At 35.9% G+C, this 27,949-nt stretch overlaps 1 protein-coding gene across 4 annotated transcripts in view; it reads left to right on the forward strand.

The window, feature by feature from the left end:
• Positions 1–27,949, forward strand: part of IFT80 (intraflagellar transport 80) — a 47,374-nt gene that overhangs the window by 14,970 nt on the left and 4,455 nt on the right. For 3 of the 4 annotated variants that reach the window (XM_067002079.1, XM_067002080.1, XM_067002081.1), the window contains 13 exons: positions 3,273–3,382; positions 3,958–4,047; positions 4,879–5,016; positions 13,904–14,083; positions 16,662–16,780; positions 17,638–17,712; positions 19,304–19,467; positions 21,871–21,935; positions 22,494–22,629; positions 23,186–23,333; positions 24,123–24,294; positions 26,726–26,815; positions 26,913–27,085. In XM_067002079.1, the coding sequence (XP_066858180.1) occupies positions 3,273–3,382; positions 3,958–4,047; positions 4,879–5,016; positions 13,904–14,083; positions 16,662–16,780; positions 17,638–17,712; positions 19,304–19,467; positions 21,871–21,935; positions 22,494–22,629; positions 23,186–23,333; positions 24,123–24,294; positions 26,726–26,815; positions 26,913–27,085 (1,660 nt within the window). Of the gene's footprint in view, positions 1–3,272; positions 3,383–3,806; positions 3,890–3,957; positions 4,048–4,878; positions 5,017–13,903; positions 14,084–16,661; positions 16,781–17,637; positions 17,713–19,303; positions 19,468–21,870; positions 21,936–22,493; positions 22,630–23,185; positions 23,334–24,122; positions 24,295–26,725; positions 26,816–26,912; positions 27,086–27,949 lie in introns of those variants that run through there. The other variant, XM_067002082.1, reaches the window with a different exon arrangement.

Raw genomic sequence — 27,949 nt, forward strand, 5'->3', positions numbered from 1 at the left:
AGATTCCCACAGACCATTCTGTAAGCTGCTGACATACCTAAGGTCAGAATAGGATTCTGCAGAAATGTGTATGTTGTTTAAGAGGGTTATATTGGGTTTGAGCTAATTTTTCACTTCTTTATCGATAATCTTGAGAAATGCAAGGATTACTGTTACTAACATTCTAGTCATTCCACTCTTTGTATTAGGAATAAATTTTCAGGCTCTTATCTTTGGTTGATGGTCTACGTGCCTGTTCTATCTTTGGATTTTCATTCACTAGAAAAACATGAACATATATTTTCCCCTTTTTTTTGCTTTTTCGGAACTTATACGGAGTGCAGTGGCCGCGTGTCCTTCCGTTGTGCCAATGCACGGAGTCAAGTTCGTGTGAGCCCACGGCCTCTGCTGCATCCAGCCTTTGGCCATCATGTGCTGCTCTCGTTGCTGTATTGCTCTTTGAGCACGAGCTCGCTTTTTCACCTGTAGAGTATCTTCATCTTCTTCCTTTACCTTTCTGGCTACTGGAAGCAAACTGACAACATCTGGACTGGAAACAGTCTAATTACAAGGTGTTATGAAGTGGAGCTTACTTTTTAGGGGACAAAATGTACTCAAAATGTACTCAAAATGTACTCAAAATGACACTCCTATTATAGAGCTGCAATAGAGACATACGTTGTATGAATTATATTTCTACTCCTGTGAATGGGAGAGGTCTCACACAGACTTGCTGTTGTACATACCAAAGTATCTGCTGTGGCTGAAAGCGTCTGAGTGGCTGCTCCATCACTCTGGCACTCAACCTTAGCTCCTTCTCTGCTACACACAGTGGCCGCTGGGATGAATCGCTGGGGATTAACATCTGCGAGAAGAACACTGAGATGTGAAGAAGCCCACCCTGCATGCTTCGTGCTGATACTCCTCCTTCGGATCTTCCCTTAGTCCACCTTGTCTGCTTTTATCACATCTTTTGTCACAGTACTTTGTCCTCAAGCTGTTTATCACCAGTACAATTCACTGCAGTTTCTGTCCTGCTGAACTTTTCTCTGCACAGCAGTGCAATGTGTTGGCAGTCTTTTCCCAACCAAGTTCTTGTTAAGTGCAGAAGGAAATGAGTTAACTTAGCTCCTGCTGTTAAGCCCTGGAAATTGTGGTTAAGTAGTCAGCCATCATAAAAAAGTTAAACATTTGGTTTAAATCTAAAAGTCTTCTGATTGTTAAATCAGCATCAGAGCAGGACAAAAATTAGTTTATTTAGAATTTCTGTGCAGCTGGTGACAGAATTTGTCATTTTAAGCATAGATTGCTGCCAGTAGGATAATAGCTAGTGCCAGATTTGCTTAATGCATGCTGTATGTTTCTGAGTTGACTCCTATCATGGTTGACAACAAAAATTACATCATCCTATATTTCCAAGTAACATAGAATAAATGACTTCATAAAAGCAAATGTGCAAGGTACAGAAATATTCAGGAACAATGACATCACTTGCAGTTTAGACTTTTGAGTATGTGGAAGCTCGAATCAAGTTTAGTGTGTTGAATTGACGTTGCCATAATAAAACCTTTTTCTCTTCAGAGAGAACATCTGAAGACCGAAGTGGTACGATATTAGATGATTTTAAGAAAGTCGATATGTCAGTTCAATTACTTAGCTGTCTAAATCTCAAAATATTCCCGTTAAGAGGTAATACCTAAGTCATTTGTTTTTTGAAATGGAGCATAATTGCCAGAAGTATATTTGGAAAGTTTACTGCCTACGAACATTTCTCAGGCCTTTGTTTTTTTTAATTACCATAAATGATAGCTATACTAAAAATGGTTTATTTACTCAATATTAATTCATTTGATCAACTTGATAATTAGTTATCAGCTAAAATATGCAGGAATCCCTAAGAAGTGCAGATTTCTGAGAATTCAGGAGAATTGCTTTCTGTGTTCCTCTTCTAAAATTATGAAGTCATCAAATACAAATATTTAGCTTGTAACAACTACTCTTTCTGAGGTTTCTTATTTCTCAGGTAGAATTTTAGGCAATCGAACCCGTCTTCAAGGGCCTTATTTCTGCCAGTGAGGATGTTCAGTCAGTAGGTGAAAAACAGGCGTGAAATAAGGCTTCTCTTTCCCATTTCAGAAGATGCTGAAGCAAGTCTTACAAAAAGGAACAATGATCTGACAGGGAATTACTGCCCAGTCCGTCTCCCTGCACTTTTATATGCACAGTTTCCATGCCTTGTACTGTTGAGGCTGTGCTGAAACTTGCTGCTCATTGCTACAGGGCTTTTGCTGTGATAGAAACAAACGTTTGGACATGCTCTTTACTTATTTTTTTTACTTCTATTTGCAAGGAATCAAGCACGGTAATACTTTGATTCTTCTTGAGGGGAGACTAATCCTGTCAAGTACTACGGAAAATATTTGCATAGTTGGCAAGTCTGATTTTTTTTTTTCCTGGATGCTTTTTCAGTGCAATTTTTCACTTTCTTCTATTTTCAAAAAAGGTCATTTAAAAGCTGTAACATAACATGTGTTTAAAACAGAACAGTCAGTTTGATTCCAGATACCTCGTTGTGGAGTTTTCAACCTGAAAAAAAAATCAGTTAATTGGGAAAAATCTATGAAGTCTGCAGGCCACTCTTTCTAGTGTTATCTTTTGTCATTTGATTTTGTAAGCTGCTTGTATGTGCAACGCTTGCTTGTTTTATAAGTGCAGCAAACCAAAAAAAATGTGTTATGTTAGAGGATTCTTTATGGATCCTGGGCATCTTAAAAAATATTTTTGGTGCAATACAAAACTGCCTACAACAGTAATAAATCCGTATACATTTTTCTGTAACCCAGGTGTAGCATTGGAAAAGCCATCAATTATTTATATATTTTTGTAAGTGTAGATGTTTTGTTCAGAGGTCAGTTTTAGAGTGGTCCAACTGAAAGTGGTAGGTGTTCATTTCTCGAGTGGATTTGCCAGGGCTTCACTCCGTGTATTTTTGTTCCCTCGAGGAGTGCGGGAAGGCTGCGCAGTGCGAGCTGAAGGTCCTCAGGGCTGGTTTTCGGGGTCGTGTCCATGTTACTGCTGTTCCTATGGCTGTCTAAAACATGAAGTGAACCAGTAAACGTGGCTGTGAGTGCAGACAGACACATGTGGAGGACAAATGGTTGCCTGTAGGCTGGCTTTCTGCTACTCCTGAATCTTTGATGTGTGATTTGAAGTAACCAGTTTGAAGTGGCTGTTGCAGTTTCTGCATAATTTGATCAGTTAAGTCATAAGAAATGTTTTCTTTGTGTCTACAGGAACACCGGTGTACTCAGTAGCCTGGGGACCTGATTCTGAAAAGGTTCTCTATACTTCAGGAAAGCAGCTGATTATTAAACCTCTCCAACCAAATGTTAAAGTTTTACAGGTATCATTAATACATTAAGGTCTCACTTCCCATGTGAAAACTCTTTTCAGTTATCTATAGCTTTGCCAAACATTGAACGTTTGTGCTAAAATTTTCCAGGCAGCATGCATGTGGCTCTTTTTTTCTGTCCACCTCCTATTTCAACTAAAACTTCCTTTTTTGAGAGAGAGAGAGAAAGTATTTACAAAAAGGGAAATGCTTAATCACGTGCCTGAAGAATATCCACAATAGAAATTGTCAAATAATTTTTAGTTTACAGAAATGAACAAGGAGGAAGCAGAAAGATGCAAGAGCCTTTCCCTTTCTATTTGTTAGAAAAAGGCTGAAAGATACAGCAGCAGTCCTCTGGAACGTTCTTTTCGTGCAGATTGTTAGGCTTTCATTCGGCCTTGTTCCAGGCTGTCTTTAATTTATTCTTCTACAGAAGAGAATAAGCCCGTGCATTTGTATTGTTGGAAACCTTGATCTACACTGGAGTGTGTGAATGCTACTAAATGATAATTAATGGTAAGTATTAAACATAGAAATTCTCAGACTTGTTGCATTTATGTTTTTGTTTTGTTTTTCTGTTTCAGTGGAAAGCCCACGATGGCCTTATTTTAAAAACTGACTGGAACTCAGTCAATGAACTTATTCTTTCTGCAGGTGAAGATTGTAAATATAAGGTGTGTACTGGTTAACTTTTTAGGGGAAACTAAATTATCCAAAACATATTTGTAGGCATTCTGAAGTTTTCTAATCTTAATACCACTGAGAAGCTCAAAATTAAATGAGAAGGCTTTCAGTTTTCAAGAAAAACTTGTTACTCTATTTACATTATTTTTAAGCCTCACTCTGTCTAGTAGCATAAAATTAGAAGCGTGTCTGAAAAGGTATGCTAGAACAAAAATTAGTAAAATGCAACTGAAATAAACTCCTACAGGAAAATACGTAGAACTGTAAAAATGAGTACTTGGAATAATGTAACCTAACCTATGACATATTTGACATATCTGAAAGGAGTAATGACAAAATTAGAGGAGGTAAAGCCACTGCAAATGACTTGATGCTATTAATTGACTTCTTGGTCTTCTAGTGGTTACATTCAGTGAGAAAATCTGTTTGGTCTAGAAATTTGAGGAGTACCTTGCATTTTTGGGAAGCAAGTGCAAATAAAATAAACCTTGTCGTTATGTTACAGACTTACAGTAAAGTACAGGAAACAAAACTCATTATATCAAAATATTTTATATAGAGAATAATGTAATATTTGCCATAGCAGCAAAGTCAAGTCCATTGCATTAAACTAACCAATATTGATTAGGAGCAGCCTATAATGAAAGATGAACTATAATACGATGTGTGATTTTTTTTTTTTTTCCAGTTACACAACAGCACACTAAAGTAACTAGGAGACTGTATTGCTCTAACTTTTGTAATTGTGAGGGTTAGGTCTAGAATACATAGAGGTGCATGCAAGGTGTGGTCATATAACGTTTTTAATATATTTTTTTAAGGTATGGGACAGTTATGGGCATCTACTGTACAGCTCACAGCCCCATGAATATCCTATAACATCCATTGCTTGGTCTGGGGATGGAGAATTATTTGCTGTGGGGTCTTTTCATACTTTACGTCTATGTGATAAAACTGGGGTAAGTAATAATGCTGAGAAACGGCAGATGTAGAACTGTGCAAATTTATTGATAATACAGTAAATATTCCTGGGGTTATACTTCTTGATCTGCCTAGCTGCACATCTAAATATGTTCTGGTAGGTAAAAATTCTTTAAATAATATTGTCTTTCAGGACATTATACTTTTTTGTTTTTGTTTGCTTGTTTGTTTGTTGGCTTGCTTTTTTTTAAAAAATTTTTTTTCCTTTAAAACTGTAAGAATTTACAAGCATATCCTGTAAGGCTATAATGAAATGCTACTAACTGAAAAAGCAAGTAGTGAATGACAATGAGCTGTCTTAAAAAAGGAGATAAAAGAACAATGTCCATGGGGAAAAAAAAAAAAAAAACCAAGAATAAAATTTCCTATGCATATATTATTTAGCTTATTTTTCCTTAAAAAATTCTAAGAATCGACAGGCATATTTTATAAGATCACAAAATGCAATTGTCAGACATCAGAAATGATAACGCTAAAGCAGTAGTAAAAGAGGAGCTAAGAGAACATTTATGATTTTGTTTCTAATGGATGGACAGGGCATAATTATTCTAGCTAAGATATACTTTAATCCTCTCATCTGAGCTTCTCTATTACTACCTGACTGTAGAATAACAGAAGAAAGACGCACCTAAAGGAGCTAACTCTCGTTTTGTTGTTGTTGTTTGCTTTTTTTTTTGACTTGCAGCTTTACTCCGAGTTTGCTGTTGCTGACCTAGTATTTTTTTTTCTTCCAACTTGGTCTTCAATTAAAATTAATGTGGTTTCATCTGCCTTCGCTGGTATTCTAAAAAAGTTAGCCCAAAGCACAGATTGACCTGATTGTCTCTGTGGATTTCCTGTGGTTCTGCATCTTTTTGTTCAGACTCGAATTGCATCAAACCTTGCCGGTTTGGGACTTTCATTGACCCATTCTCTACCTCTTTTGTTGTTGCATTCATTGCACTTTTGCTCAGGTTGGGAAAGCAGCGTTTGCTGTGGTGTCTGGGGGCATCCTCAGTACCTCGGGTTTTTCCCTGCTGTGAACCGGGACGGCACGTTTCAGGTAGCTTTACATTCATGAGAATAGCCTTTAAAAATTGTACGAGAAGAGGCGTGCAGGGTAGGATCTCTGAGTCTTCGTATTTCACTTTCTGTACTGATTCTGATTTTGGTAATCTTCCCTAAAAAAAAATAAATGTAAATGAGGCCTTTAAATTTGAAGCGGGGATTGCTTCAATTTTCTGTGCCTTTCCCTCTTGCTTTGAGAAATTCCTCGTGCTACTTAATCTGTATAAGTAAAATTTGTGTACAGTTGTCTTGAAGGAAAGCACCTCACATGCAATTTTCTTCTGGAAAGCATTACTCTGCAGATTTTTTGTTTAATCTGCTTTATTTATATCTGATTTTTTCAGATATTTACGTTAAGGAGATTTTTTTGATCACCTATGTGTTAAAAGCACACTAGAAAGTTCAGAAGAGTAAAGTTGAGTTGGAGCTTTATTAGCTTGTGCAAACGAAAACAGGTAACTTTCACATAGGTTTAAAAAAAAAAAGTTACTGAAGTAGGTATAAAAAATATAGAAGTAAAAAAGGTATTTCCTGTCTCTTTTTGGTATATGTTTTGAGAACAAATATACTGTGAGAAGTTTCCTTTTATCACCTCACATTTCACGTGGATTATACAAAGCAGAGAAAATGCATATTAAACAGTGCAAACATCGTTACAATCGATTGCAGTTTCCATCGTGTAATGTTTTTCATCATTGAAACTATTCTTTTAAAAGCAGGTATATCTTACTGTTAGATTTCTCTGTCTACGTTTTGTTCAGAGTTAAATACTGCCTCTCTCAAGAAAATGGATAAATACTCTGTGCATGCAATCATAACGATTGTGTGGTCACCTCTCAACTGTCAGACGGTGGGACGTTCAGATCGCTGTTCACAGTCTCTATCGCCGGTGGGGACATCATTTCTTCTCCTGGCATCCTTCTGGTCGCGTTAATGTTAGGCGTGGAGAGTGTGGCATTGTCTTTTTGACTGCCCCCAAACTTTTTTTTCCTAGGCGAAGTGGATAAGAGGATTTGTCTCCATTTAATATGCCATGTAACTCTATTTAAAATGTAATTAAAGCAGTAACCTGCTCTGTTGCCTTTCCATCTGCCTATATAAATATGCCATTGTAGAAGTGTTTCTATACATATAGCATATTTTGCAGCCAAATAAGTTATATTTATGCTAGTACAACTACATCTGTGTTGGACGATGTTATGTAACACAGGACTTTAAACAACCAGACTGGCCGCTACCACTAGTATTCTTCCTCAAAGAGCACTTTAAACCGTGCTCTCTTCATTCACAACCACTTTCCGCCTCCTTTCTGAGTACTGGGATTACGGAGCTATATTAGCAAATGGTAAACTGAAATACATATGCTCTTTTGTGGGTGGTGCCAGCAATTTAAATAACATTTTGCACTCAACATAGATTTAAGCTTAAATGTGACGAAGACTGATGTACTGGAAAAGGAAGACAAATACTAGATATTTTTTTTCTGCCATCTTGTAGGCTGTTTTGTATAGCTTTTGTTTCTGATCTCCAGGGCATTACTGTTTTTCTTGCTAGCCATTATATAATCTAATTTATTGTAAGTACAGTTGAAACTCCTACTAACTAAAAATGAGTAATTTTTTAATCAGTATATAATAAGAAGTCTGCTTGTGGACTTTAAAAAAATGCAGATAGGTTTATTTTTTCACAAAATTAAGGGCTCTTTTACCTGGTTTATTACTCAACTCTCAAAGAAATAAAGGCATGTACAGTAGCTAGTGCCAGATGTTTTTCTCTATTTAGCAGCTAGCAATGATAAATTATTATCTTCAAAAGTCGTGACTTTTAATGAAAGTTTCTTTCCTGACATTAAATGTAAATAGTTACTAAAGAACTAGCTTTGCTAGTAATGGGGGAAAAGGAAGAATGATTCACATACCACCAGAGTGATGGAGTTTGAAGAGAACCAGACCTGGCTTTTACTGGTCAACATAGACATTTTTATTATGTCTGATGTAATGGAGCTATATTGGCAAATTGCTCCTTAGGGAGCCATCAGGCGATATATATATCATTAACTCTTCTCTAGCATATGTGTTCAGTTTTGGGACATAATTAAATTAAATTCTGTTAGTGTATGTTCTTTTCTCCTATTCTTTTTTTCTTCCTGGATACTTTGTTCTGGCAGCTGTACGTTAAGAAAGAAAACTAAAAATATAACAGTAACTCTTAGAAAAGTTTTATTTCTTCATTTAAAAATCACCTTTGCTCTTGATAGCTTTATTTATCTAAAATAAATTATTATGGCTACCGTACAGAATAACAAACAAAATATATTTACTGTTGGAATTTGTTGTCTGCCCTAGTGTCTGTGATCATTAATCCTGTAGAGGCTACTAAGATTAATTTTAAGGCATAAATATTGAAATGTAATGCTGGATGTGTTGAGAGATAGACTTGAACCCTCCTGGTGTTCGCAGCTTTTCCGAATCTAATCACTTGGATGGAGGGCAATGCTTAAAAAGTTCATTTATGTAAGCTATTTCCTGTGGCTCTGCGTGCTTCCCTTGACATTACTGATCAGGTCAAAATATTTACACAGTAAGAGATGGTAAGAATGACTGAAATTCACTGATTTCCTCCTTCTCCACTCCACTCCCACGTAAGTGCCTTAGAAAATGGACCCTACCCATCTGCTCCTAAGACAGGTTGTGTTGTGAATGCTTTGGAGAGTAGAAGAATAATATAAAAACCACAGCAATAAAATGTAGGGAACATTGCCTAATATCTGTAGAAAATAAAGGAAAAAGATCTGCACATGTAACAGCTATTCCTCACCCCATTTAAAGCAAGTGGAAGTATGGTGCTATGGCTCTGTTGAGCTCTGTTGTTACATGGTTCTTTTCAGCTTTTTCTCAAGAAGACAAATATAATGAGTTATTGCATTATTTGTTGCATTATTTGATATCCAGAATTGGTCATATGTTAAATAGTTAGCGGTGTTTTTTTTTCCTTATTTTTTAAACTATTGATAAATGAGGGGAAAAAAAACATCTAAGGATTTTAAAACTACAGTGTAGCAGGTATCTACAGAGAAGCTTTGAAAATAATTTAAGATTTATCTTTAAAACCATGATCCCCATTCAGGACAGTGAAGTGTGTGACTATTGTAAAATTAACGTTATGTCTTTTATATTACCATTAGATATTAGACTAATATAAAAAAGATGGCAAGATTTTGAAAGTGGCTGTATACAATGCGTGTGTTTTCGTACCATTCAGAATTGTCCTAAACTACAACACTGTAGAAATCACAGCAAATCTGTTTCCTATAGAGTTACAATGAGCTTTGATCCCATTACATTTAGTCTTGCTTCTCACAGATATGCATTTGGCACTGTAGCAAAATAAGTTTTTGTGTTTTTTCTTCTGCGCTGTCTCTATTTCATCTACCTTTATTAACAATCAAGATTCTGAATTCTTTGTAGCTCAATAAAATAAAAAAATTTACAGATGGGTTTCCCATGGAGTTATGTTGCTGACCAATTCTTTCCAAGCTGACATATTTTAATTTATTAGAATTGGCTAATGTGACTTCTGGAAGAAAATGAAAACATGTGGATCATCTATGGAAGTAATAATCTATATAAAGAATTACATCAATGTTTCATTTTCTAAGGTTAAGAATTTATATGGGACAGTTTGTCATCCTATTTTTAGTTCTTCTGGGGTCCAATAATTACGAGAGCGTGCTTGGATTTCAGGAGAATTTTTGGAAAGCAGCATAATACCTCCCCTGGAGGTACTGGCTTAGTCGTTTTTTTGATAATTAACTTTAATTACTAGAGCTAAGTCCAACAAATGTTTGAGAAGGCAGCAGGAACCCTTCTTAGTCCTGTGCTTTCTTCAAGTCACACGCTGAGGAAAGTTTCTCCTTCTCAGGTAGTAAATTGCTGTATCTCCACCCGTAGCTCTGGATTCCTTACCACCAGTTATGCGTGTTGTCTGTGGTCTGTAGGATCTTCTGTGGATGCTGGTGTGGTGGGAGTTGGAAGCCCGATAAGGGTGTTTTTGGTACAATAAGCCTTATGTTTTATACTCAGTAAAATAAGGGTGGAGTCGCGTAGAGACATACGCATCCTACAAGCTAGGTCTGTATGTGTATGAATATTCACGTGCTTCTAAAGCATCCGAGTATAGATTTGCTTTGGATAATTGATTTTATAATCTCGTAATATTTGACGTGTCTTCTGTTATATGATAAAATTAATAGGCATTTTCTGAAGTGAAGCTTCCAGGCAGTTTGCACTAAAACATCACTTGCCAGCCTTAATGGGCATGCAGACTGCAGTAAGTTTTGAGATATCAGCTACCAGTGCACTAATGTGAATTCCCCAGCAGGGCACAAGCCAGACTGGTCCTTCACTTTAAAATAAACAAGTAGAAGTTCTTATTTAGCAGGAGCTGAGCCTTTGTGCAAATGTCAGCCTGGTCGGGCTGCGCGGGGCCAAGAGCGTGCGGTTCCTCTTGGTCCCTTCTGCTCTATGAATCCTGGAATGGTCTGCAGGGGAGATCGCATGTTTTCTTTTTGTAAAGAAAGGCAAAATTAGCAAAGATGATAGTTAAAGCCGGCTGATTAGGTATGTTGTGCAGATTCTGACTTCATGGGGAGGCTCAGCAGTATCAGCTTTAGTTCAGCCTGTGTCAGTGCTCCCTGCACCAAGCTCCGCGCACTTGTAAAGAGACCCTGAACAGAGACCAGCCAGGAACAACGAACCATCCACGGTTGACATTAGTATTATTTTTATCATTTAAAATATAACAGAATGCTCTTTCTTCATTACGTTTCTTTTCAATGTATTTATGCAGTGGTATTATGTGGATAACCATTCTTAACTTACTGCACTCGGTCCAGAAATAATAACTAACTCGATCCTTCATATTGAGTCTTGATCTATCAATATTATGCATTTGAAAGGCTATCCTTGTTCCTCTGAATTTGCTCATTAAAATTGACCCACGTCTCAAGAGCCTACTCCGTTTCCATTTCTGGAAGTCAGACAATATTCAATGGCCGCAGTGCTTCATCTATTTTTACTACATTGTGTAATCAGAAAAGGGAAGCTTAAGTTATTGCTTTTAGGTATTCATTTAATATAATGAAACTTCTATAACTACTGGTTTTGTTCTTGAGGGTAGTTCATTGAATTCAATAAAGAATTAATTATGACACAGGAGAAGTATAAGCCAAAGAGTAATACCACAGGATAAGATTGCAGCATTTCGGACAATGTTGGAAGAACATTCGTACAGTCATTCATACAGTCATAGCCATATCCTGTTTTTTTTAACTCAGTGTATGGAGGGGATGCATAACAGTTTGTAGAAATTGTTTCTGTTTTGCAAATGAAGAGGTAAATTATCTTTATTTATTGGAGCTTTTTGTGTGCACGATGTATCAGACATCTTCAGGGAGTACGGATCACAGGAGTGCTCTGAATTACATCAGGTGCTTTCTGAAAGGAATAGGAAATAAAACTTTCTAACTGTTTTATATTTTTAAAAATGTATGTATTTTAGGTTGTAATCTGGAAACATGTTAGTAAGTGTTTGAAATACCTGAAAGAAAAGCAGACTTTTGTCCTATAAAGAGGTAATTTGGGAAATGTATGCTCTTTCAGAGGTGCAGTCTATCTGCTCTGCATAAAAAAGTTAGCCCTAAAGCCAGATGCTTCAAGCTCCATGATGTGGTTCTTAGTTGATGGCTTGAAGCCTTTATCTGACGTAAATGGCCTTAGAAAAAAACTCTTGTCTGCTTGAGAAGATCCTAATACCCAGCTTTGAAATAGTTCTTCTTCACACTCTTTTCAGACCACATCTGGCCAGCTGTGAAAAATGTCTCAGATGTAGGAGGACATGTAGAGCATTCTGAGTGTGCCTGTTGCAATCATCGCATGGCCCTACAAATCAAGAGCTTACTCATTCCCCATGTAAGGATGTCAGACACAAATTAAAGATATGCTTTTAATTACTACGGAGTGTCTCATACAGAGCTCATCCTGTTGAGGCAGAAGAGTAAGTTATGGACTTTTCTCCAAAAAAGAAAAAAAAAAAAAAGGAAAAGTAAAAAGCAATTACCTTCCCCAACTGCAGATTATATAGGCAGTGAATGGTGTGTCTGAGCCAAGAGGCATGGAAGCTGAAACCTTAAAATTGAGTGCTTGAAATTGGAAAGTCAGTCAGTGCTGACATTGTCTTTCACTTGCCCTCGTGTGCCTCGGCCGTAAAAGAGCCGTAACTCAGTAAGTCATCTCAGAGAGTACGCTGCACATCGTCAGCACAACTGGGAGCTTGAATTTCATCCCGTTGTGTTTCCTTGCTATTGAAAGTTGCTCCGACACCTTTATTTTAATACGATTTTTGTGATTTCATTTTGGATAAGTCATACAAAGACTTTGCGTGAAGGACTTCATATTTCTTTGGTCTTATGGGTACTGCAAAAGAAATCAGAGTATGAAATGTGTTAGAAACATTAGGTGAATATTTTCTTCCAGCTGTCTCCCCTTTGGTGTAATATCATGTATCTGAAAGTCACGAGAATCCAATGTCTACATTTAACTTCGATCACATGTTTTTTCTTAATGATTTGATTCTTAAGTTTTCAAATGTGTTTGAATATTCAGGTAGTTCTGCAAGAGCTAAATGCTATTAAAAATATTCTGTTATACAGTTCTGAAGGGGCTATAGTTGAGATTTGCTTCTCCTTTTAAACTCTGGTTTAAATTCTTCCTAGAAGTCCATAAAAAGGTTATTTCATTTTTGTCACCCACTTTCAGGGAAACGCTTGTTCTCAGGTTTGGGATGACTTGTTTCAACTGCGTTTCTGAGATGCAAGAAAGAGAAGATGGGTGTCTTGGTCTGATAATTCTAGTTTTTGACAAGAGTGTATTGACAAGGATCCACCTAAATTTAGAGGAGTCTTGCACATAAGGCTGAGTGAATTTGAGAATAAAGGTTTTCACTGGAGAAAATGTAAATATGGGAAAGGAATAAAATTAAGCTTAGCATTAAATGTAAGCTGCTCTAGTTCTCTCCAAGGCTAGGCCAGATCTCAGACTGTGGTTGCAGTAATGTTTCAACTTCTTGTTTTTGTTGCAGGCATAGCAACTGGAAACGTTAATACATCTTTCCCCTTCAAAATAACAATAACAGAGACTAGGGAAAAAGGCGGGCAAGGTATCTAGCATCTTCCCGTGCTAGGAGAGCGATGCGTAGGCATCTCTTTCAGTGCTTCTCTCCATCCGCTTAGGTTGGCAGCATGGTGAGGAGCAACGGCAGCTCTCTGTGCAGCAGCAGTGGCTGCTCTAAGCTGATTTTGCCTGGGCAGTGCTAGTTCTGTGTGCAGGAACGGCCGCCGCTGCAGCATAAGCTGAATGCACACACTTAGGACTGTAGCCTACTGTACCAGCGTTACCAGTGTCATTGTTTCTAAGGGTGCTTCCTTAATTTTCATGTAGTGATTGCCTAGGTTTATGGATGGCTAGGTACGCTTTAAATATACCGTGTCTAGTTAACTTTTACCTACTGTACTTCAGGCACTGGGACATTCTTCATTTCTGCCGTATCTGATGGTTTCCTTTTTTTGTGTCCCCGCTTTTCAAGTAATCTGATTTAAGAATCTAATCTCTTTGGTTTGCTTCTTAAAACTGTGATAAAAAGTTATGCCATTGATACATTTCTGTTAAAAAAATGTGAATAACTCTGTAACTATTTATTACAATCAATTATTTCCAAAAAGTACAAAACGGTTAAGAATTCTTTTCTCTTTTTTTCTGCAAGTGGTCCTATGCTTTAGAGAAGCCCAACACTGGCAGCATATTTAATATTGCTTGGTCTGTTGACGGCACTCAGCTAGCTGGAGCATGTGGCAACGGACACGTCATCTTTGCCCACGTTGTGGAGCAGCGCTGGGAGTGGAAGAACTTTGAAATAACATTGATTAAGAGGAGAACCATGCAGGTAATCTTAACTATGCAGAACTCTACATCCCGAGTAGTCGCTTTCTAAGGCTTTTCTCAGTACCAGATTTGAATTTTTAATCCTCAAGTAACAAATATTATTGACTATCCTTTATTTCCATGTATATATCACTGAAAATGTTAAGATCATAAAATGGCCAGAGTTAGCAAATAATGTAAATAGTTATCCCTTGTACAGAAGATCGGATCTCTGTAGACTAAACCATACTGCCAGATGAGCCAGAAGTACTTTATCCTCCAGAATAAAATAAAGCCCATTTGGAAAACATGTGAAATTAGCTGTGGGAGGCAGCTTATGAGAGATAATTTCAAGTGTAATGAAAATGTTTATGCAGAAAACAATACAAATACGTGGGCCAAAACCAAAGCATGGTATTATTTCAATAGTGTTACAGTAACTGTCAGCAAAGATGAAGCTGCCTGACTAAGTGTAGGCAATACAGAGGAACTTTCTTTGCCTTACCTGCATTCATAAGATGCTGGAGGGACTGATGCACCTCGTAACAGCTGATCCTTTAGCTAGGCGTGCTGTGCCCATGTCGTTAGTGAAGCTATGATGAATGTTGCTGTCTCAGCGAATTTCCAGATACATTTGGTTGCTGGCTGTAGCTGCTTATCTGCACCACGTGCTGTATCGCAGCCTAGATCCAGATCTTCCAAAGGTACAGAACTTTGTCATGCATCATATATCACACATCAGGTACCGGCTTGGTGCTTCCAGCCCCTGAGTGCCGAGCCATAGGCACCGAGCTCCGGGGGAGCTGCCAAGTCTCAGCGCTGCTGGAAGCCAGCAGGCCCTACATGTGGTTTCTGGAGCTTAAGCTCAGGATCCTTCCTTCGAAAAATCTTGGCCCGGATCCACATTTAGGTTACCAAATATCTGGGAATTAATACAAAAATATGAATTTTACCTTCTAACTTGTCTTCTGTGTTCCCAGACACTGACTCACAACATTTGCTCAGTGGACAGTGGGGTAATATAAGATTTCCATCTTACAAATTTTCCAAATTACACATTTGATATTAGACACCAGGCCAATATTTTCAATATCAAATTCAAGTTCCTAAATTCCTAATTAGGCCCTTAAATGTTTTTTGGTCTCAATTCTTTCATGTTGACTATGTAATTGGGAAAAGTTGTAACAACAGGAATGCTGTATAACAATTGTGTCTAGTGGGTGGGATAATATGAGTCAGTGTCTGGGAACACAGAAGACAAATTAGCAGGTAAAAATTCATATTTCTTCTTTCATTCCCAGACATCGACTCGTAACAGATGGGCTCTGTTAATAACTCCAGGGAGTTTGAATATGCAAACAACTGAGGAAGGATAGCTAACCCTGATCCAAGATTTTATTTTATTTTATTTTATTTTATTTTATTTTATTTTATTTTATTTTATTTTATTTTATTTTATTTTATTTTATTTTATTTTATTTTATTTTATTTTATTTTATTTTATTTTATTTTATTTTATTTTATTTTATTCCTATATATTTATATAGAAAAATCTTACCCACAAAATTTCTAGATGCATTCCTTTGTCCTTATTATTACAATAGCAAAGTTAGTTATGGACATATCACTGCAGTGAACACAAAAATTAATATGCCTTTGGAAATTGTTCTAGACCTCCATAATAATTGAGTTCAATCCTCGTTTTGCAATTGGTTGAAGAATGGAGAAAATCAAGGAGAAATTACCACCCTAGTAGATTTCATGCAACTACAATCTAAAGGCATTTTTGAGCTCAAAAATCTGTGTTGATTACAAACTGTGATTTTCTTGTAACATTGTCATCTGAGCAAATTTTCACAGAAATGACACGGCCTACTTAATCAAGGTCATATCCTAAATTTCTCTTAAAGTATGTTAAATAGCCAGAACTGTTTAATAACAAGACAGCATATCTTTATCAAAACTTTGGTTATTGCTAAGTGTTCAGATGGGATCATGATGGGATCACTGAAGTATTTATTACATTTCAAATTGTTTAACCAGCTGAACAGTGAGTGTTAAAATGGGAACTTTCAGACATCCTTGATCACAGATGCTTTTATCAACTCCATGTATTATATTTTGCTTATACCTTCTGTGTTCCAATTAAGCATTAATTATTCATTTCTTTCTTTTAAGGAAGTCTATCCAGCTCTTGAGTAATTTTTATTCCTTGAGCATTCCTGCTGTTGTGCTTTTTCTGTTTTTAACGATTGACTCTTGGAGTACCCAGCTGTGATTATGCTATTGATTTTTGAATAGAACATCCATTCACAAAGACAGAAAATTAACAGATAAAAATTACATTTAAAGCAAAATTTCTTTTTTTTTCCCCAAAATTTGTTTCAAAAGCATATTCATTGTTTATTCAGATTTTATAGAACCTTTGCATTTTAAGTTTTCCACCAGTACTGTGCAAGTGCCTATTCCAACATAATTGTGTTCTTCTACTAGTGATATAATAGTATCAGCATGTGCTTATAATAAGAAAGAATATAATATTTAACAACTTTCATTTCATTTATTGCCATTTTATTCATCTAAAGATTTCTCTCAATTAGGTGCACAACGTTATTAATGATGCAGTTGATTTGCTGGAATTCCGTGACAGGGTTATCAAGGCCTCTTTGAACTATGGGCATTTGGTTGTCTCAACTTCTCTTCAGTGTTACGTATTTTCGTAAGTAATACGTATTCATGAAGCTTTTTTGAATTTATTTAACTGTTGTAAGAAAGCAGCAGAAACTTTATTTGAAGTACAGTAGTTCATGACCTATTTGTTTTTGAAACTAATTGAAATACTCTATCTAGCATCATATACAACAAAACGTATTTGAGTACAGTTCCCCTCCTTCTGTCATCCTTTCTTCCAGCTTCTTCTAGCTTCTTGTACAGCCAGTCAGTGCACCAACATGTGGGTAGAAAAATTTCTGCTCTTTTTCAGATAGAGGCAGCTGGATGCAAATGTATTTGTCCCCATTAGGTGACTCCATCCAGTGACTTTATTTGAATACTGCTTCTGGCATGCCAGTTGTTTTGGAATAAAATCAGAATGATTCAATCCTACATCATTTTTTAAGAACATGATATTCTGTTTCATATGCTGAGATCTAAAGTTTACTGCTGAAGCAACCAATCAGCTCAGTGAGACGACTGATGTTGAACAATAATCCAGCCTGTAACAGGGCGTGCATCCTGACTCCAGATCACTCTAAGAGTTGAGCTGCGATTTAGAAGTACTTTAAAAATTTACTTGCTTCATACAAACGTGATTTTTCTGTTCACTCAGACACCTAGGTCAGCTACAGCTAGTGTGAAGGGATGCAAAAAAGAAAGCAGAAGTGTTACTGGATCATACTGCACAGTTATCAGTGTTACTTGGCTTCTTATATGTCGTTTTCCTTGTTGAAAAACTCCCTTTATAACAATATTAAATGATTAAAATGTGTGTGCTTTACTTAGTGAATTCAACTTTGTATTTACGATGGTGTGTTACGATAATGGTTTTAACAAGTGACGAATTTCTTTTTCCTGTAGTACAAAGAACTGGAATACACCACTTATCTTTGACCTGAAGGAAGGAACAGTCACTTTGATTCTACAAGCAGAAAGGTAGCTTACTGTAATGTTCATTATTAGATACTTCTTGAGATGTGTTTCTGAAAAACTTTGCCACCAAGTTCTTAGGAAACAAAACAAAACAACACACAGATTTTAGAAATATACAAAAAAATATACAGTATTGGTAAGTAGCTTCTGAAGGCGTAGCCAGTGTATTTGACATACATCTGTGATGGTGGTAATGAATCTTATCATATATTACATGTGTATGGCTATACTCATTTATGGAAGAACGTAAACCTTCCTCTATTAAAGTAACATCTCTTTTTTATGTTCTATATTGCTTTTTTGAAGTGGAATATATTTTATAGAAATTATCTTAGGCCTCCAAGTTTTATTAGAAACATTGCCAGGTATGCAAAATAAAAAATAAATGATGCTTTCATTTTTCTTACATATATGTACTATGTTTACAAGAAATTACATTTTTTTTTCTCAGTTTAAAAATGTTTTAATCTGTATTTCCTGAAAATCATTTGTCAGAGATCTTTACATGTGCTTTTGTAGGAGAGTCTTTTAAAGGACTACGAATAGGAGCAGAATTCAAAAATCTTCAGTTTCAATTTTAGTCTTAATTCTCTTGGGCAAGTATTCTTGGACAGCTTTTCCAGCATAATGCAGTGCAATACTCCCTGCGTTTTTGAGTGCCCCAGATTAAACACGCGTGTCTTGGACTGCAGAGAGACTGCAGTACAGGAAAGGGAAGCAAGTAGCCAGGATTCTGAAGATCGAATTCTAGATTTGAAGTTTTGTACTGCTAATTAAAAGTATAGTTTGCAAACACGATACAGGTTCTATGGCAGTGAAGGTGATCCCTACTCCACAGAACTGAACCTAAGATTTTAGTAAAATATGTCTACATTGGCAGACCTGTGTGCAAACAGATGGTGGTTCATTTGGTGCCAACGGCAATGATATTTACAATAGTTGGGAGTCTACCGTTTTTTTTTTTAATGGATGTATTTTGTGTCTATGAACTATAGATACTGTACTTAACAAACAATTATTGTTATGCAGAAGTATTTATATTCTATATAAAAGATTGCAACGTGTTCTGGCAAATAATTTATTTCACTGAAGCTCTACATCTAAATAGATGGCAAGCAGTTTGTTAACAGTGTCTTCTATTTTCTTTACGTTATAATCCAGTCATAGTGAAGGAAATGATGCAGATAATACTCTTTCAAAGCTAGCCCTAAATATTAGGGCTTTTTCTCAAATATATGCACAAAGTACACAAACCGATGGTCAGGGTTCTCTTGTGTGGTGATGTGCAGGGAATACTGTGTGTAGTTATATGCTGTGTCATCAGGCGTCATAAGATTAAATCTTAAAATATCTATAACTGATAAAATCATAGTAGTTCCAGATAATAAATATTTCTTATGGAAAAAGATAACATTCACATTAAAACTGAAGTCATCTGCTCAGAGCTTTCAGAATGTCAACTATGTAAGGCTTAGAAATTATGTCATTTAACTGAAAACATTTGCAGAATAATAGACAATTGTCTTCAAATGGTTGAAATGGTCATCCTTCTTTTCTATATTATTAAACAATTAGCTTTTTTTTTTTTTTTTAGGCATTTTCTTCTCGTAGATGGTGGAGGACTTTATTTATATTCCTATGAAGGGAGATTAATTTCCTCTCCAAAATTTCCAGGAATGAGAACAGACATTTTAAATGCCCAGACAGTATCTCTGAGTAATGATACTCTGGCAGTAAAAGACAAAGCTGATGAAAAGGGTAAGTTCTCAGTTCTGATAGTTCCATGTTTGCTAATAATTTATTGTGAAGTTTTCAGCATCTGTGCATTTAACTTTGTTTTCCATGCTTAGCATAATTATTATAAAACGTAAGCATACAGCATGAAGATTTTATTGATGGTATAAATCAAATATAATAATATAATAAAAATGACGTAAAATGATGGGTCTTGTATAACTTTGATTAAAAAAAAATGAATGAGAATATATATGTTTCCGAACTTCCAGCTGCATGTAATGCATTGGAAAACCATGGAATATTTGCAGTAAATACCTGCACGGTGGCTCTTCCATAATAATAAAATGGACTTTTATAAGTAACAATATATTTTAGTGAAATGTATTCAGAAGAAATAAGTGGTTTTCAAAACAATTATAAACAGGTAAGTGAAAAGTTGGATTTTTTCTGGTCTTTTTTACTCTGTGTATTTCTATTGCACAAGTGTATGTATGGTTTTTTATATATTAGTATGTATAACACAGACTTTATTGCCATATTGACACCTTTGATGCAGTTAGGATAAAAACAGTAGAAGTATTATGGATAAATGAAGAAAACGTGGAAAATTCATACAAGAATACTGACTGCTGTCTGCATCTGTATCTACACAAACTTTGGATTTTGATGGTAAATCCACTCTCTGGCCCTGTTCCTTTGGCCATCATCCTGAATAAAACCCAAGAGCATCTCCAGCTCCAAATCATTGCTATTAGTGTCCTGAAAATCTTGTCAGCCAGTTCTGCACACAGGCTGATCTTCATCAAAATTGTAATTTACAGAGTTTGGGTATCTGGCTATGTTTTCAAAATAAGCTCACCAAATGAAACTACTGATAGCAGCTTCTGTTCTGCTAATAAGTAGGGATTTGTATTTTTATTTTTCCCTATTCTTGCTACGAATCCCACCAGTAGTGGTAAAAAGCCTTATAATATGCCAGCACATGGGAAAACAGATTCTTGGCACAGGAAGCTGTGGCTTATCTAGGCCTGTTTATTCTTCTCAACTCACCCTAGCAGAAGCATTTTTTTCTTTGCCCTATTTTGAGGGCAGGTCTGTTTTTCATAATGCAGTGCATTATAGAAATATCTAAGAGCTGAGCGTGCTGCAGGAAGCAGTTTGCACATCAGAGCCAGGAGCTCTTTACAAGCCCATTTACTCCCAAACACAGACAGGCATAACTTCAGCGTCGTTATGTGGATACTCTCCCTCTTCCAGTAATCCAGAAAAAAAAGATGTGTATCTATGCACTTAGTGTCCTTCCTCATTCTCTAGGGAAGCTGGAGGAGGGAGGAGAGCTTGTTCTGAAAAAGGAGCTCCTGGCCCTAGCTGTGACCAGCTATTCCATGAAAATACGTGTGTGTTGAAGGCACACAAGAGCTGTTCTTTCTCGGACTGGTGAAAGAGATAATTTAGCTTCTAAGTAATGTTAAGATTTCAAGATATAAAAAACCAAAAACCACACACATACACAAAAACGCACTTACCTGAAATATCATAATAAGCATTGTAGATAGAAAAAGTTAATCAATTTCACTTGCCAGCTAGGTACAGCAGATTTCTCTTACCCCCCCTTAATCTCACTTCCTATAGCTATTATAGTGGCAGCAGAATTGGTTTGTACAGCAAGATCAAAATAAACATCATGCAGGGAGCCATGCATAAAAGTGAGAAAAATACCACTTCTCAGGAACAACTCATTTTCTTTTGTATATTTAACCAGCTGCCAAGAGTAATGCTTGTGCAAAACCCTTTCTTTTCCTCCTCTGCAAACTCGACCGATGCTTTCCGAACACCTGCTCTTACAGTTTCTTTTTTTTTCCTGCCTAAATAACCACTGACCTCAAAGCAACATCCTGTGTCCTAGTGAGAGAAAGACGCAGCAGGATTAACATGTTAACATCGCCATCCTTTGGAGTGAGCATGCATGTTCATTTTATGGTGTGTGCTTACAGGTAGCACGTCAAATCCTCAGGTGGGATGTGTTATCAAGCATCTGAAATGCTGTCACATCTGTGTTTTCCATGAACTGATGCTGAATCGAGTGTTTAAATTGGAGTTTAAATAGGCAGTAAAGTGCTAATTTTCTCATTATATATTACAGTGGCTATCAGCACCCTGAAAATAACAATGTTTGGGAATTTTCACAGAATACTCTGACTGCAAAATGAGAATATTCCTGCCTGTGCTCAGCAGACTACGATGACTGCATTTTCCAAACTAAGATTCTTGTTTGACCAGAGCGTGAAAGTTTTTGGTAAACTAAGCACACAGTAATATGTATCCACTTACAGTTTTATCATACTCTGAAAACAAATGGAACTTATTGAAAAGTCTGTAAAGAACTGTTGATTTTAGCTAATAAACCATATTTTTGTCCTTCAGTTATCTACATATTTGATGCTTTGTCTGGAAAGCCACTGGGTGATGGAAAGCCTCTAACCCATAAGGTAAGATGAAAGCTAGAAAGTCTCTTTTTTGTTATATTTTGAAATTAATAATCAATAATGCTTTGCCTGATGTTAATATATTTAATAACCTACTAAAGTTTATGATCTTAATACAGAGCAGCTTGACAACTCTAGTTTACTCTTATAAAATAAAAAGTTAGATTCTCTATGCAGTGTTCATGTACCAAGGGATTTACTCTAGGTTATATTCAGTTCCTGGAGAGTTTTTCACCTGCACTTGAGAGACTGAAACTACAGGGGGGATCAACATTTATGTTGCTTTTACTTTTGGACTGCCATTTCTATTTCTGTAGTCTTCTGTAGTAAATTCCTAAACTCTGAACTCTTCTCTGCTGCAGTTCTATCTCACTCTGCATGAAATTCAATTTATGTAATGCTTCATTCAATAGAGAAGACACATTAAAAAAAAGTGTCTGCGCAATCCAGTTTTTCAAGGGTTTTGTGTCTTGTTTTTAGTAAATCATTTGTTTGAATATCATGTTCTCCATGATATGAAATTCCAAAATAAAAATTAGATATTTTCATATTTCTTTTTAGTCAGAAATCATGGAGATTGCTTTGGACCAGAAAGGACTTACAAGTGAAAGAAAAATAGCTTTTATTGATAAGAACAGAGACCTTTATATCACTTCAGTTAAAAGGTTTGGGAAAGAACAGAAGATTGTCAAAATAGGTGAGAAAAAAGTCTAAATAACTTTTAATCAACATGTTACCAGGGAAACAGATTTTATCTAGTATAAGAGACAAAATTTTGCTTTGTAATTATTAGTGAGATTGGACTTGAATAAACATTGGGAATAGTTCTGTGGCTTTCATACGATACAGCAATAGCAACAATTTTAATACGTTTTATCTAAATTCTGATAACTCTTTCATCAGTTACATATAAAGGAGTTGTTAACATTTAATTGCTGCTGCAATTAAATTATGTTTTAAATTATGTATTAATTATGTTACTGCATAACAGGGTAAGCAACTAAGAGGATATAGCAGAGGGATGTATTTTTCAGAAAAATTCAAGCTGTTTGAATACAGAATATTTCAGACATTTTCTTGTAAAAGCAAACACTTCGGTTTATATTTTTTTAATTAAAAGTCTAAATTCTGTAGACAGATGCATGATCCAGTAAGTACTAAGTACTTACTCCTCCAGTAGAGTTTCAAGAAGTATACATTTATTTTGAAGGTTCTTGTGCAACTGATTCTTATTCTGTTACCTTTAAATGAAGGAACAATGGTTCAAACGTTGGCTTGGAATGACACATCTAACATACTTTGTGGGATTCAGGATACCCGTTTTACAGTCTGGTACTACCCCAACACGGTCTATGTAGATAAAGATCTTTTGACAAAAACTCTATATGAAAAAGATGCAAGGTAATATATCCTTTTTGATCAAAGTGTAGTATATTTTTTTAACTAGTTTTCTCATTCCTTAAAGGATTATATTAGTTTTGGCAGTTGGAGGAGGAGAAGCCAGGTCGCATCTTTCAAAATTACTTCAGTGTTAACGTTATTTGATTAGGAAGTAAGGAAAAAGTGTTTTAGGAAGTGAGGAAAAAGTGTCTTATGAAGTATACCATAAAGTTTGGAGTTGAAGTAATGATGCGCAGTTTAAAAGTAGAGTAACATCTTGATGCAGAAGCAAAATTTTAATCAGACATCTCAGAATAATGTCTTAGTTGTTTAAAAAAAGAAAATTGATCAGTTTAAAGTATCTGTTGTAGATCGATAGTATCAGGACATCTGGTCACACATAACGTTATTTCTAGCTCATCGTGTTTACTTTCCATGTTTAATTCAGCATGTGTACGTGATAGGAAATTTTTCATAAAGAATGCCTGAATTCATAATTTCATTCTAAGAGTTATGGGAGCCTAAATATATTTCTACTGAAAAAACATATATAAACTAGTTTTTGCACAAATACACGGTTTGCATTTGCCTAACAGCCAGTGGATGTGCATAGCTATCATTTTAGTTTTAGAGAACAACAGAACTACAATAGGTATAACTGTTGAATAACTAGGTGCTTAAATTTGTATATGCTTTGAAAATAAAGTATAATCATGCTGTAATTTTATAAATAAAGATTCCTTTAAGTTGCTAATTTTCTTTTCAGTACAAAAGAAGTGAATATTAACTGACTTTTCTTTCTCTACACAGTGAGTTTAGCAAAAATCCCCAGATTGTACATTTTGTAGGAAATCAAATAACAATTAGAAGAGCAGATGGTTCACTTATTCACCTTAATATTTCACCTTACCCTGTGATTCTTCATGAGTATGTTAGTAGTTCTAAGTGGGAAGATGCTGTCAGATTATGTCGCTTCGTCAAGGTAAATTTTAATAATTGGCAACATTCATATACAATTTCACTGATGTGTTTTGTTTGTTTTCGAATATTACTTTAATAATGATGATTGCATGTAAGACGTTAGATCTTATTTCCATTCTGCTTTGTTGTTGATGATTGGAGGCTGGTGGTGAAAAATTATATAAATCTTATTTTTATTCTCACCTCCAATAGATTAAGCACAGGTACTCAAGGAAGCTGGTAATAAGCTTAAGTTTTAGGCCTTAGATACGACTGATTAAAAATATTCTGTATCTCCACATACAGTTGTCTAGTATTTTTTCATATTCTATTTCACTTTTTTTTCCTTCGCTTCCTTTTGTATGTATTTAGGCAACAGCAACAGATGAGGTGAGTCTGGCAGTCTTTAAACAAAGAAAAATCCCACTAAACCATGCCTCCTTCCCCCTATTTAATAGAATCATAGATTCATAGACTGGTTTGGGTTGGAAGGAACCTCAAAGCCCCTGCTGTGGGCAGGGACCCTTCCCACCAGCCCAGGCTGCCCAAATCCCATCCAGCGTGGCCTTGGGCGCTGCCAGGGATGGGGCAGCCCCAGCTTCTCAGGGCAGCCCGCTCCCATGCCTCACTCCCTTATAGTGCAGATTTTCTTCTTAATGTCTAATTTAAACCTACTCTCGTTTAGTTTAAAGCCATTACCCCTTGTCGTGTCACTGCACTCCCTGACAGTCCCTCCCCAGCTTTCCTGCAGCCCCCTTTAGGTACTGGAAGGCCCCCATAAGGTCTCCCCGGAGTCCCCTCTTCTCTAGGCTGAACGACCCCAGCTCCCTCAGCCTCTCTTCATAGGAGAGGTGCTCCAGCCTCTGGTCATCCTCGTGGACACGCTCTGACAGGTCCGTCCGTCTCTTTCTTGCCTGTGAGCCCCAGAGCTGGACGCAGCAGTGCAGGTGAAGGCTCATGAGAGCACGGTAGCTCTAGCTATTCTAGCTGCTCTGCTTGCTACTCCTAGAAAAGAGCTTAGCACTTCTGTATGATTATCATGACCTGAAACGTGTATTTGCTTTATAAATCAATACGTATCCAAATAATTGAGAAATATAATTATTTTTTGTGTTGCCCTTCTAATAGTAGGCTTCTGTTCTGGTATTTCTTAGTGGGAACTGGGATTTTCAATATAGTATAATGTTAACTTTTTCAACAATCTAATTGCAGCATCTTTAAAAATAGAAAACAAAACCTCTGTGTAAGTAGTAACATTAATAGTATTGTTTCTTTCTGTTGATAGTGAAGCTGTAGCTGTAGGTAAACTTTTCTGTATTTCATTGACTTTACGGGTCTTACCAGTTGTTTTTCATACAAAAGTGATTATAAGTCAGGATATGGGAATATGTTTAGAGCATACTCAATGTGGCTGTTTATTCTTACTTAAATCAGCAGTTCTCTCTGCAGCTTTTAAAAACATATTTACATTACAAAAAATATTTATTTTCAAATTTACTATCAAACATGCTTAACAAAAACATTAAAAACAACTTAATTCTGAGTGCATATGGACTGACAAGTGCATTCAAAATTATATTTTTGAATATATAACCACCTGCTGGTTTCAGATATTGTATCCTAAGATACTCTAAGATGTTTAAGTAGTAGGTCTTTTGTTGTAGTGTAGTTAAACGTAAAAAAGGAGGACACGAAAATGTTAGGATTTTCCTAAATGTTTTTCTGAGTCTGTGGGGTTTCCTTAAGAATGCCCAAAAAAAAGCAATAGGCACGAAAATAGAGAATAGGGTATAATATTATTACCATTACTACCAAGCTTTTCTAATTTTTAATTCTAAACATAAAATGAACTGAAAATATCACAAAGGAGATGGAAATTTTGAAGCTCTTATTTACTTTTCAGCAGGTTCATAATCTGTTCCACTATCAAGTATTTGTTCCTTTCTCCTACCTTTATCGTAAGCATACTATATATGAACAATTATTGCTATTGTCAGCATTATGGTTCCAGTAGTTATTTGTGAAGCCGGGTTGGTATGAACCAAGTTAAAATAATTATTTTAACCTTCCTCAGTGCTTTGGTGTCCAATGTAGTTCCACAAGTAGTGATGGGGACACCAATGATGAGGTCGTAAAATAATACTATGGCAAGAGTTCATTACTGCCTGAGATGGTGAAAACTAATGATTCATTCGGCCACACTGTCAATCTCAGCTGATCACAACATCAGAGTTCTTATAGTAAGGAATTTCTGAAAAATAATAACATAGGGGATTTCTAATAAGAGACTTAGACCACAGTGCAGTGAATGGCATACTGAGAAATATTGTATTTTTCTACGTTATTTTCAGAACCTATATACTTGCTTTGAGAAGTCATTCTTGGTATAAAGCTAAATATTTGAAGTTTGAGGAATTACTTTTTTTTCTTTTTTTTTTTTTTTTTAATTTCAGGATCAAACTATGTGGGCATGTTTAGCGGCTATGGCAGTTGCCAATAAAGATATGGCTACAGCAGAAATTGCCTATGCATCAATTGGTGAGGTAAGAAAATGGAGTTAACTATTTCCGAGTTAAATAGCTGCAAAATGATTTAATTAATTGATTTCCCTTATTAAACTATTATAAATCTCATTAACAGATTGACAAAGTTCAGTATATCAATTCCATCAAAGATCTTCCATCAAAAGAGTCGAGGATGGCTCATATACTCCTCTTCAGTGGAAATACACAAGAAGCTGAAACCCTGCTTCTTCAGACAGGCCTTATTTATCAAGCTATTCAAGTCAACATTAATCTTTACAACTGGGATAGGTAGTATTTCTTTAAACACAATATGTTTATAAGCAGTCTTACTAAGGTAACCTGTAATTTTTTTAACCTGTAAATTTTTTTAGTTCAACTGTGTTATTGCAGATGCTTTCCTCAATAATTTTCTGTCTGTGATTGCCCCAAGCTGTAAAAAGATGATCACAATAACTAAAAAAGTAAAATTAATTGTTTTCTATCAGATTTAGAAGATAAAATTATTCTGTGATAAGAAGTCTGAAACATGCTTAGAAGCATGTTTAAGTAACATTTTACTTTTTTATGTTGTTAACACAGAAAAGTCCCTAGCAATACCTCAAATTGTATGTGACCCCCAAAGAATTAAAGCTGTTTTGAAATGTCTTGTTGCTAAAAATAGGTGTGTGGCTGTTCAGACTCCCAGCACTGTGTAGGTGGATGAAATATGAATTAGGAATGAGAAAACAAAGTAGGAATTTCTCCTTTAAACAAGAACCCCACGTTTTCTAAAAGAATCTTCTGAGGCTATTTATTACTAATTGCCCTGCTATTATGTGCATTTTGCTGTGGGCAAAACATTTTTTCCCCCTCGTATCTGTATTTTTGATCGTGTTGCTTAATAAGCATCATGTAAAAAGTAAGCTTTTCAAGTGTTAAGTATTCCTTATACAATTCAAATGAAAGCAGACATGAGGGTAGTCAATTATCCTAGTCCAATGGCTAATCTTTCCTACCTATATAATATTCTTAAGTGCTGTGTAGCCTATGCTGTAAATACATATGTTAATTCCTGACTATTATAAAGTTATTAAAAATGATTAATTTTGCCCCTTTTATCGAGTGCTGAACTCTAAGCATTCTTATTCTTTTTCCTTGAAGTAAAGATTCTTA

The sequence above is a fragment of the Anser cygnoides genome, chromosome 9 (genome assembly GCF_040182565.1).
Source record: "Anser cygnoides isolate HZ-2024a breed goose chromosome 9, Taihu_goose_T2T_genome, whole genome shotgun sequence".
Lineage (NCBI taxonomy): Eukaryota > Metazoa > Chordata > Aves > Anseriformes > Anatidae > Anser > Anser cygnoides.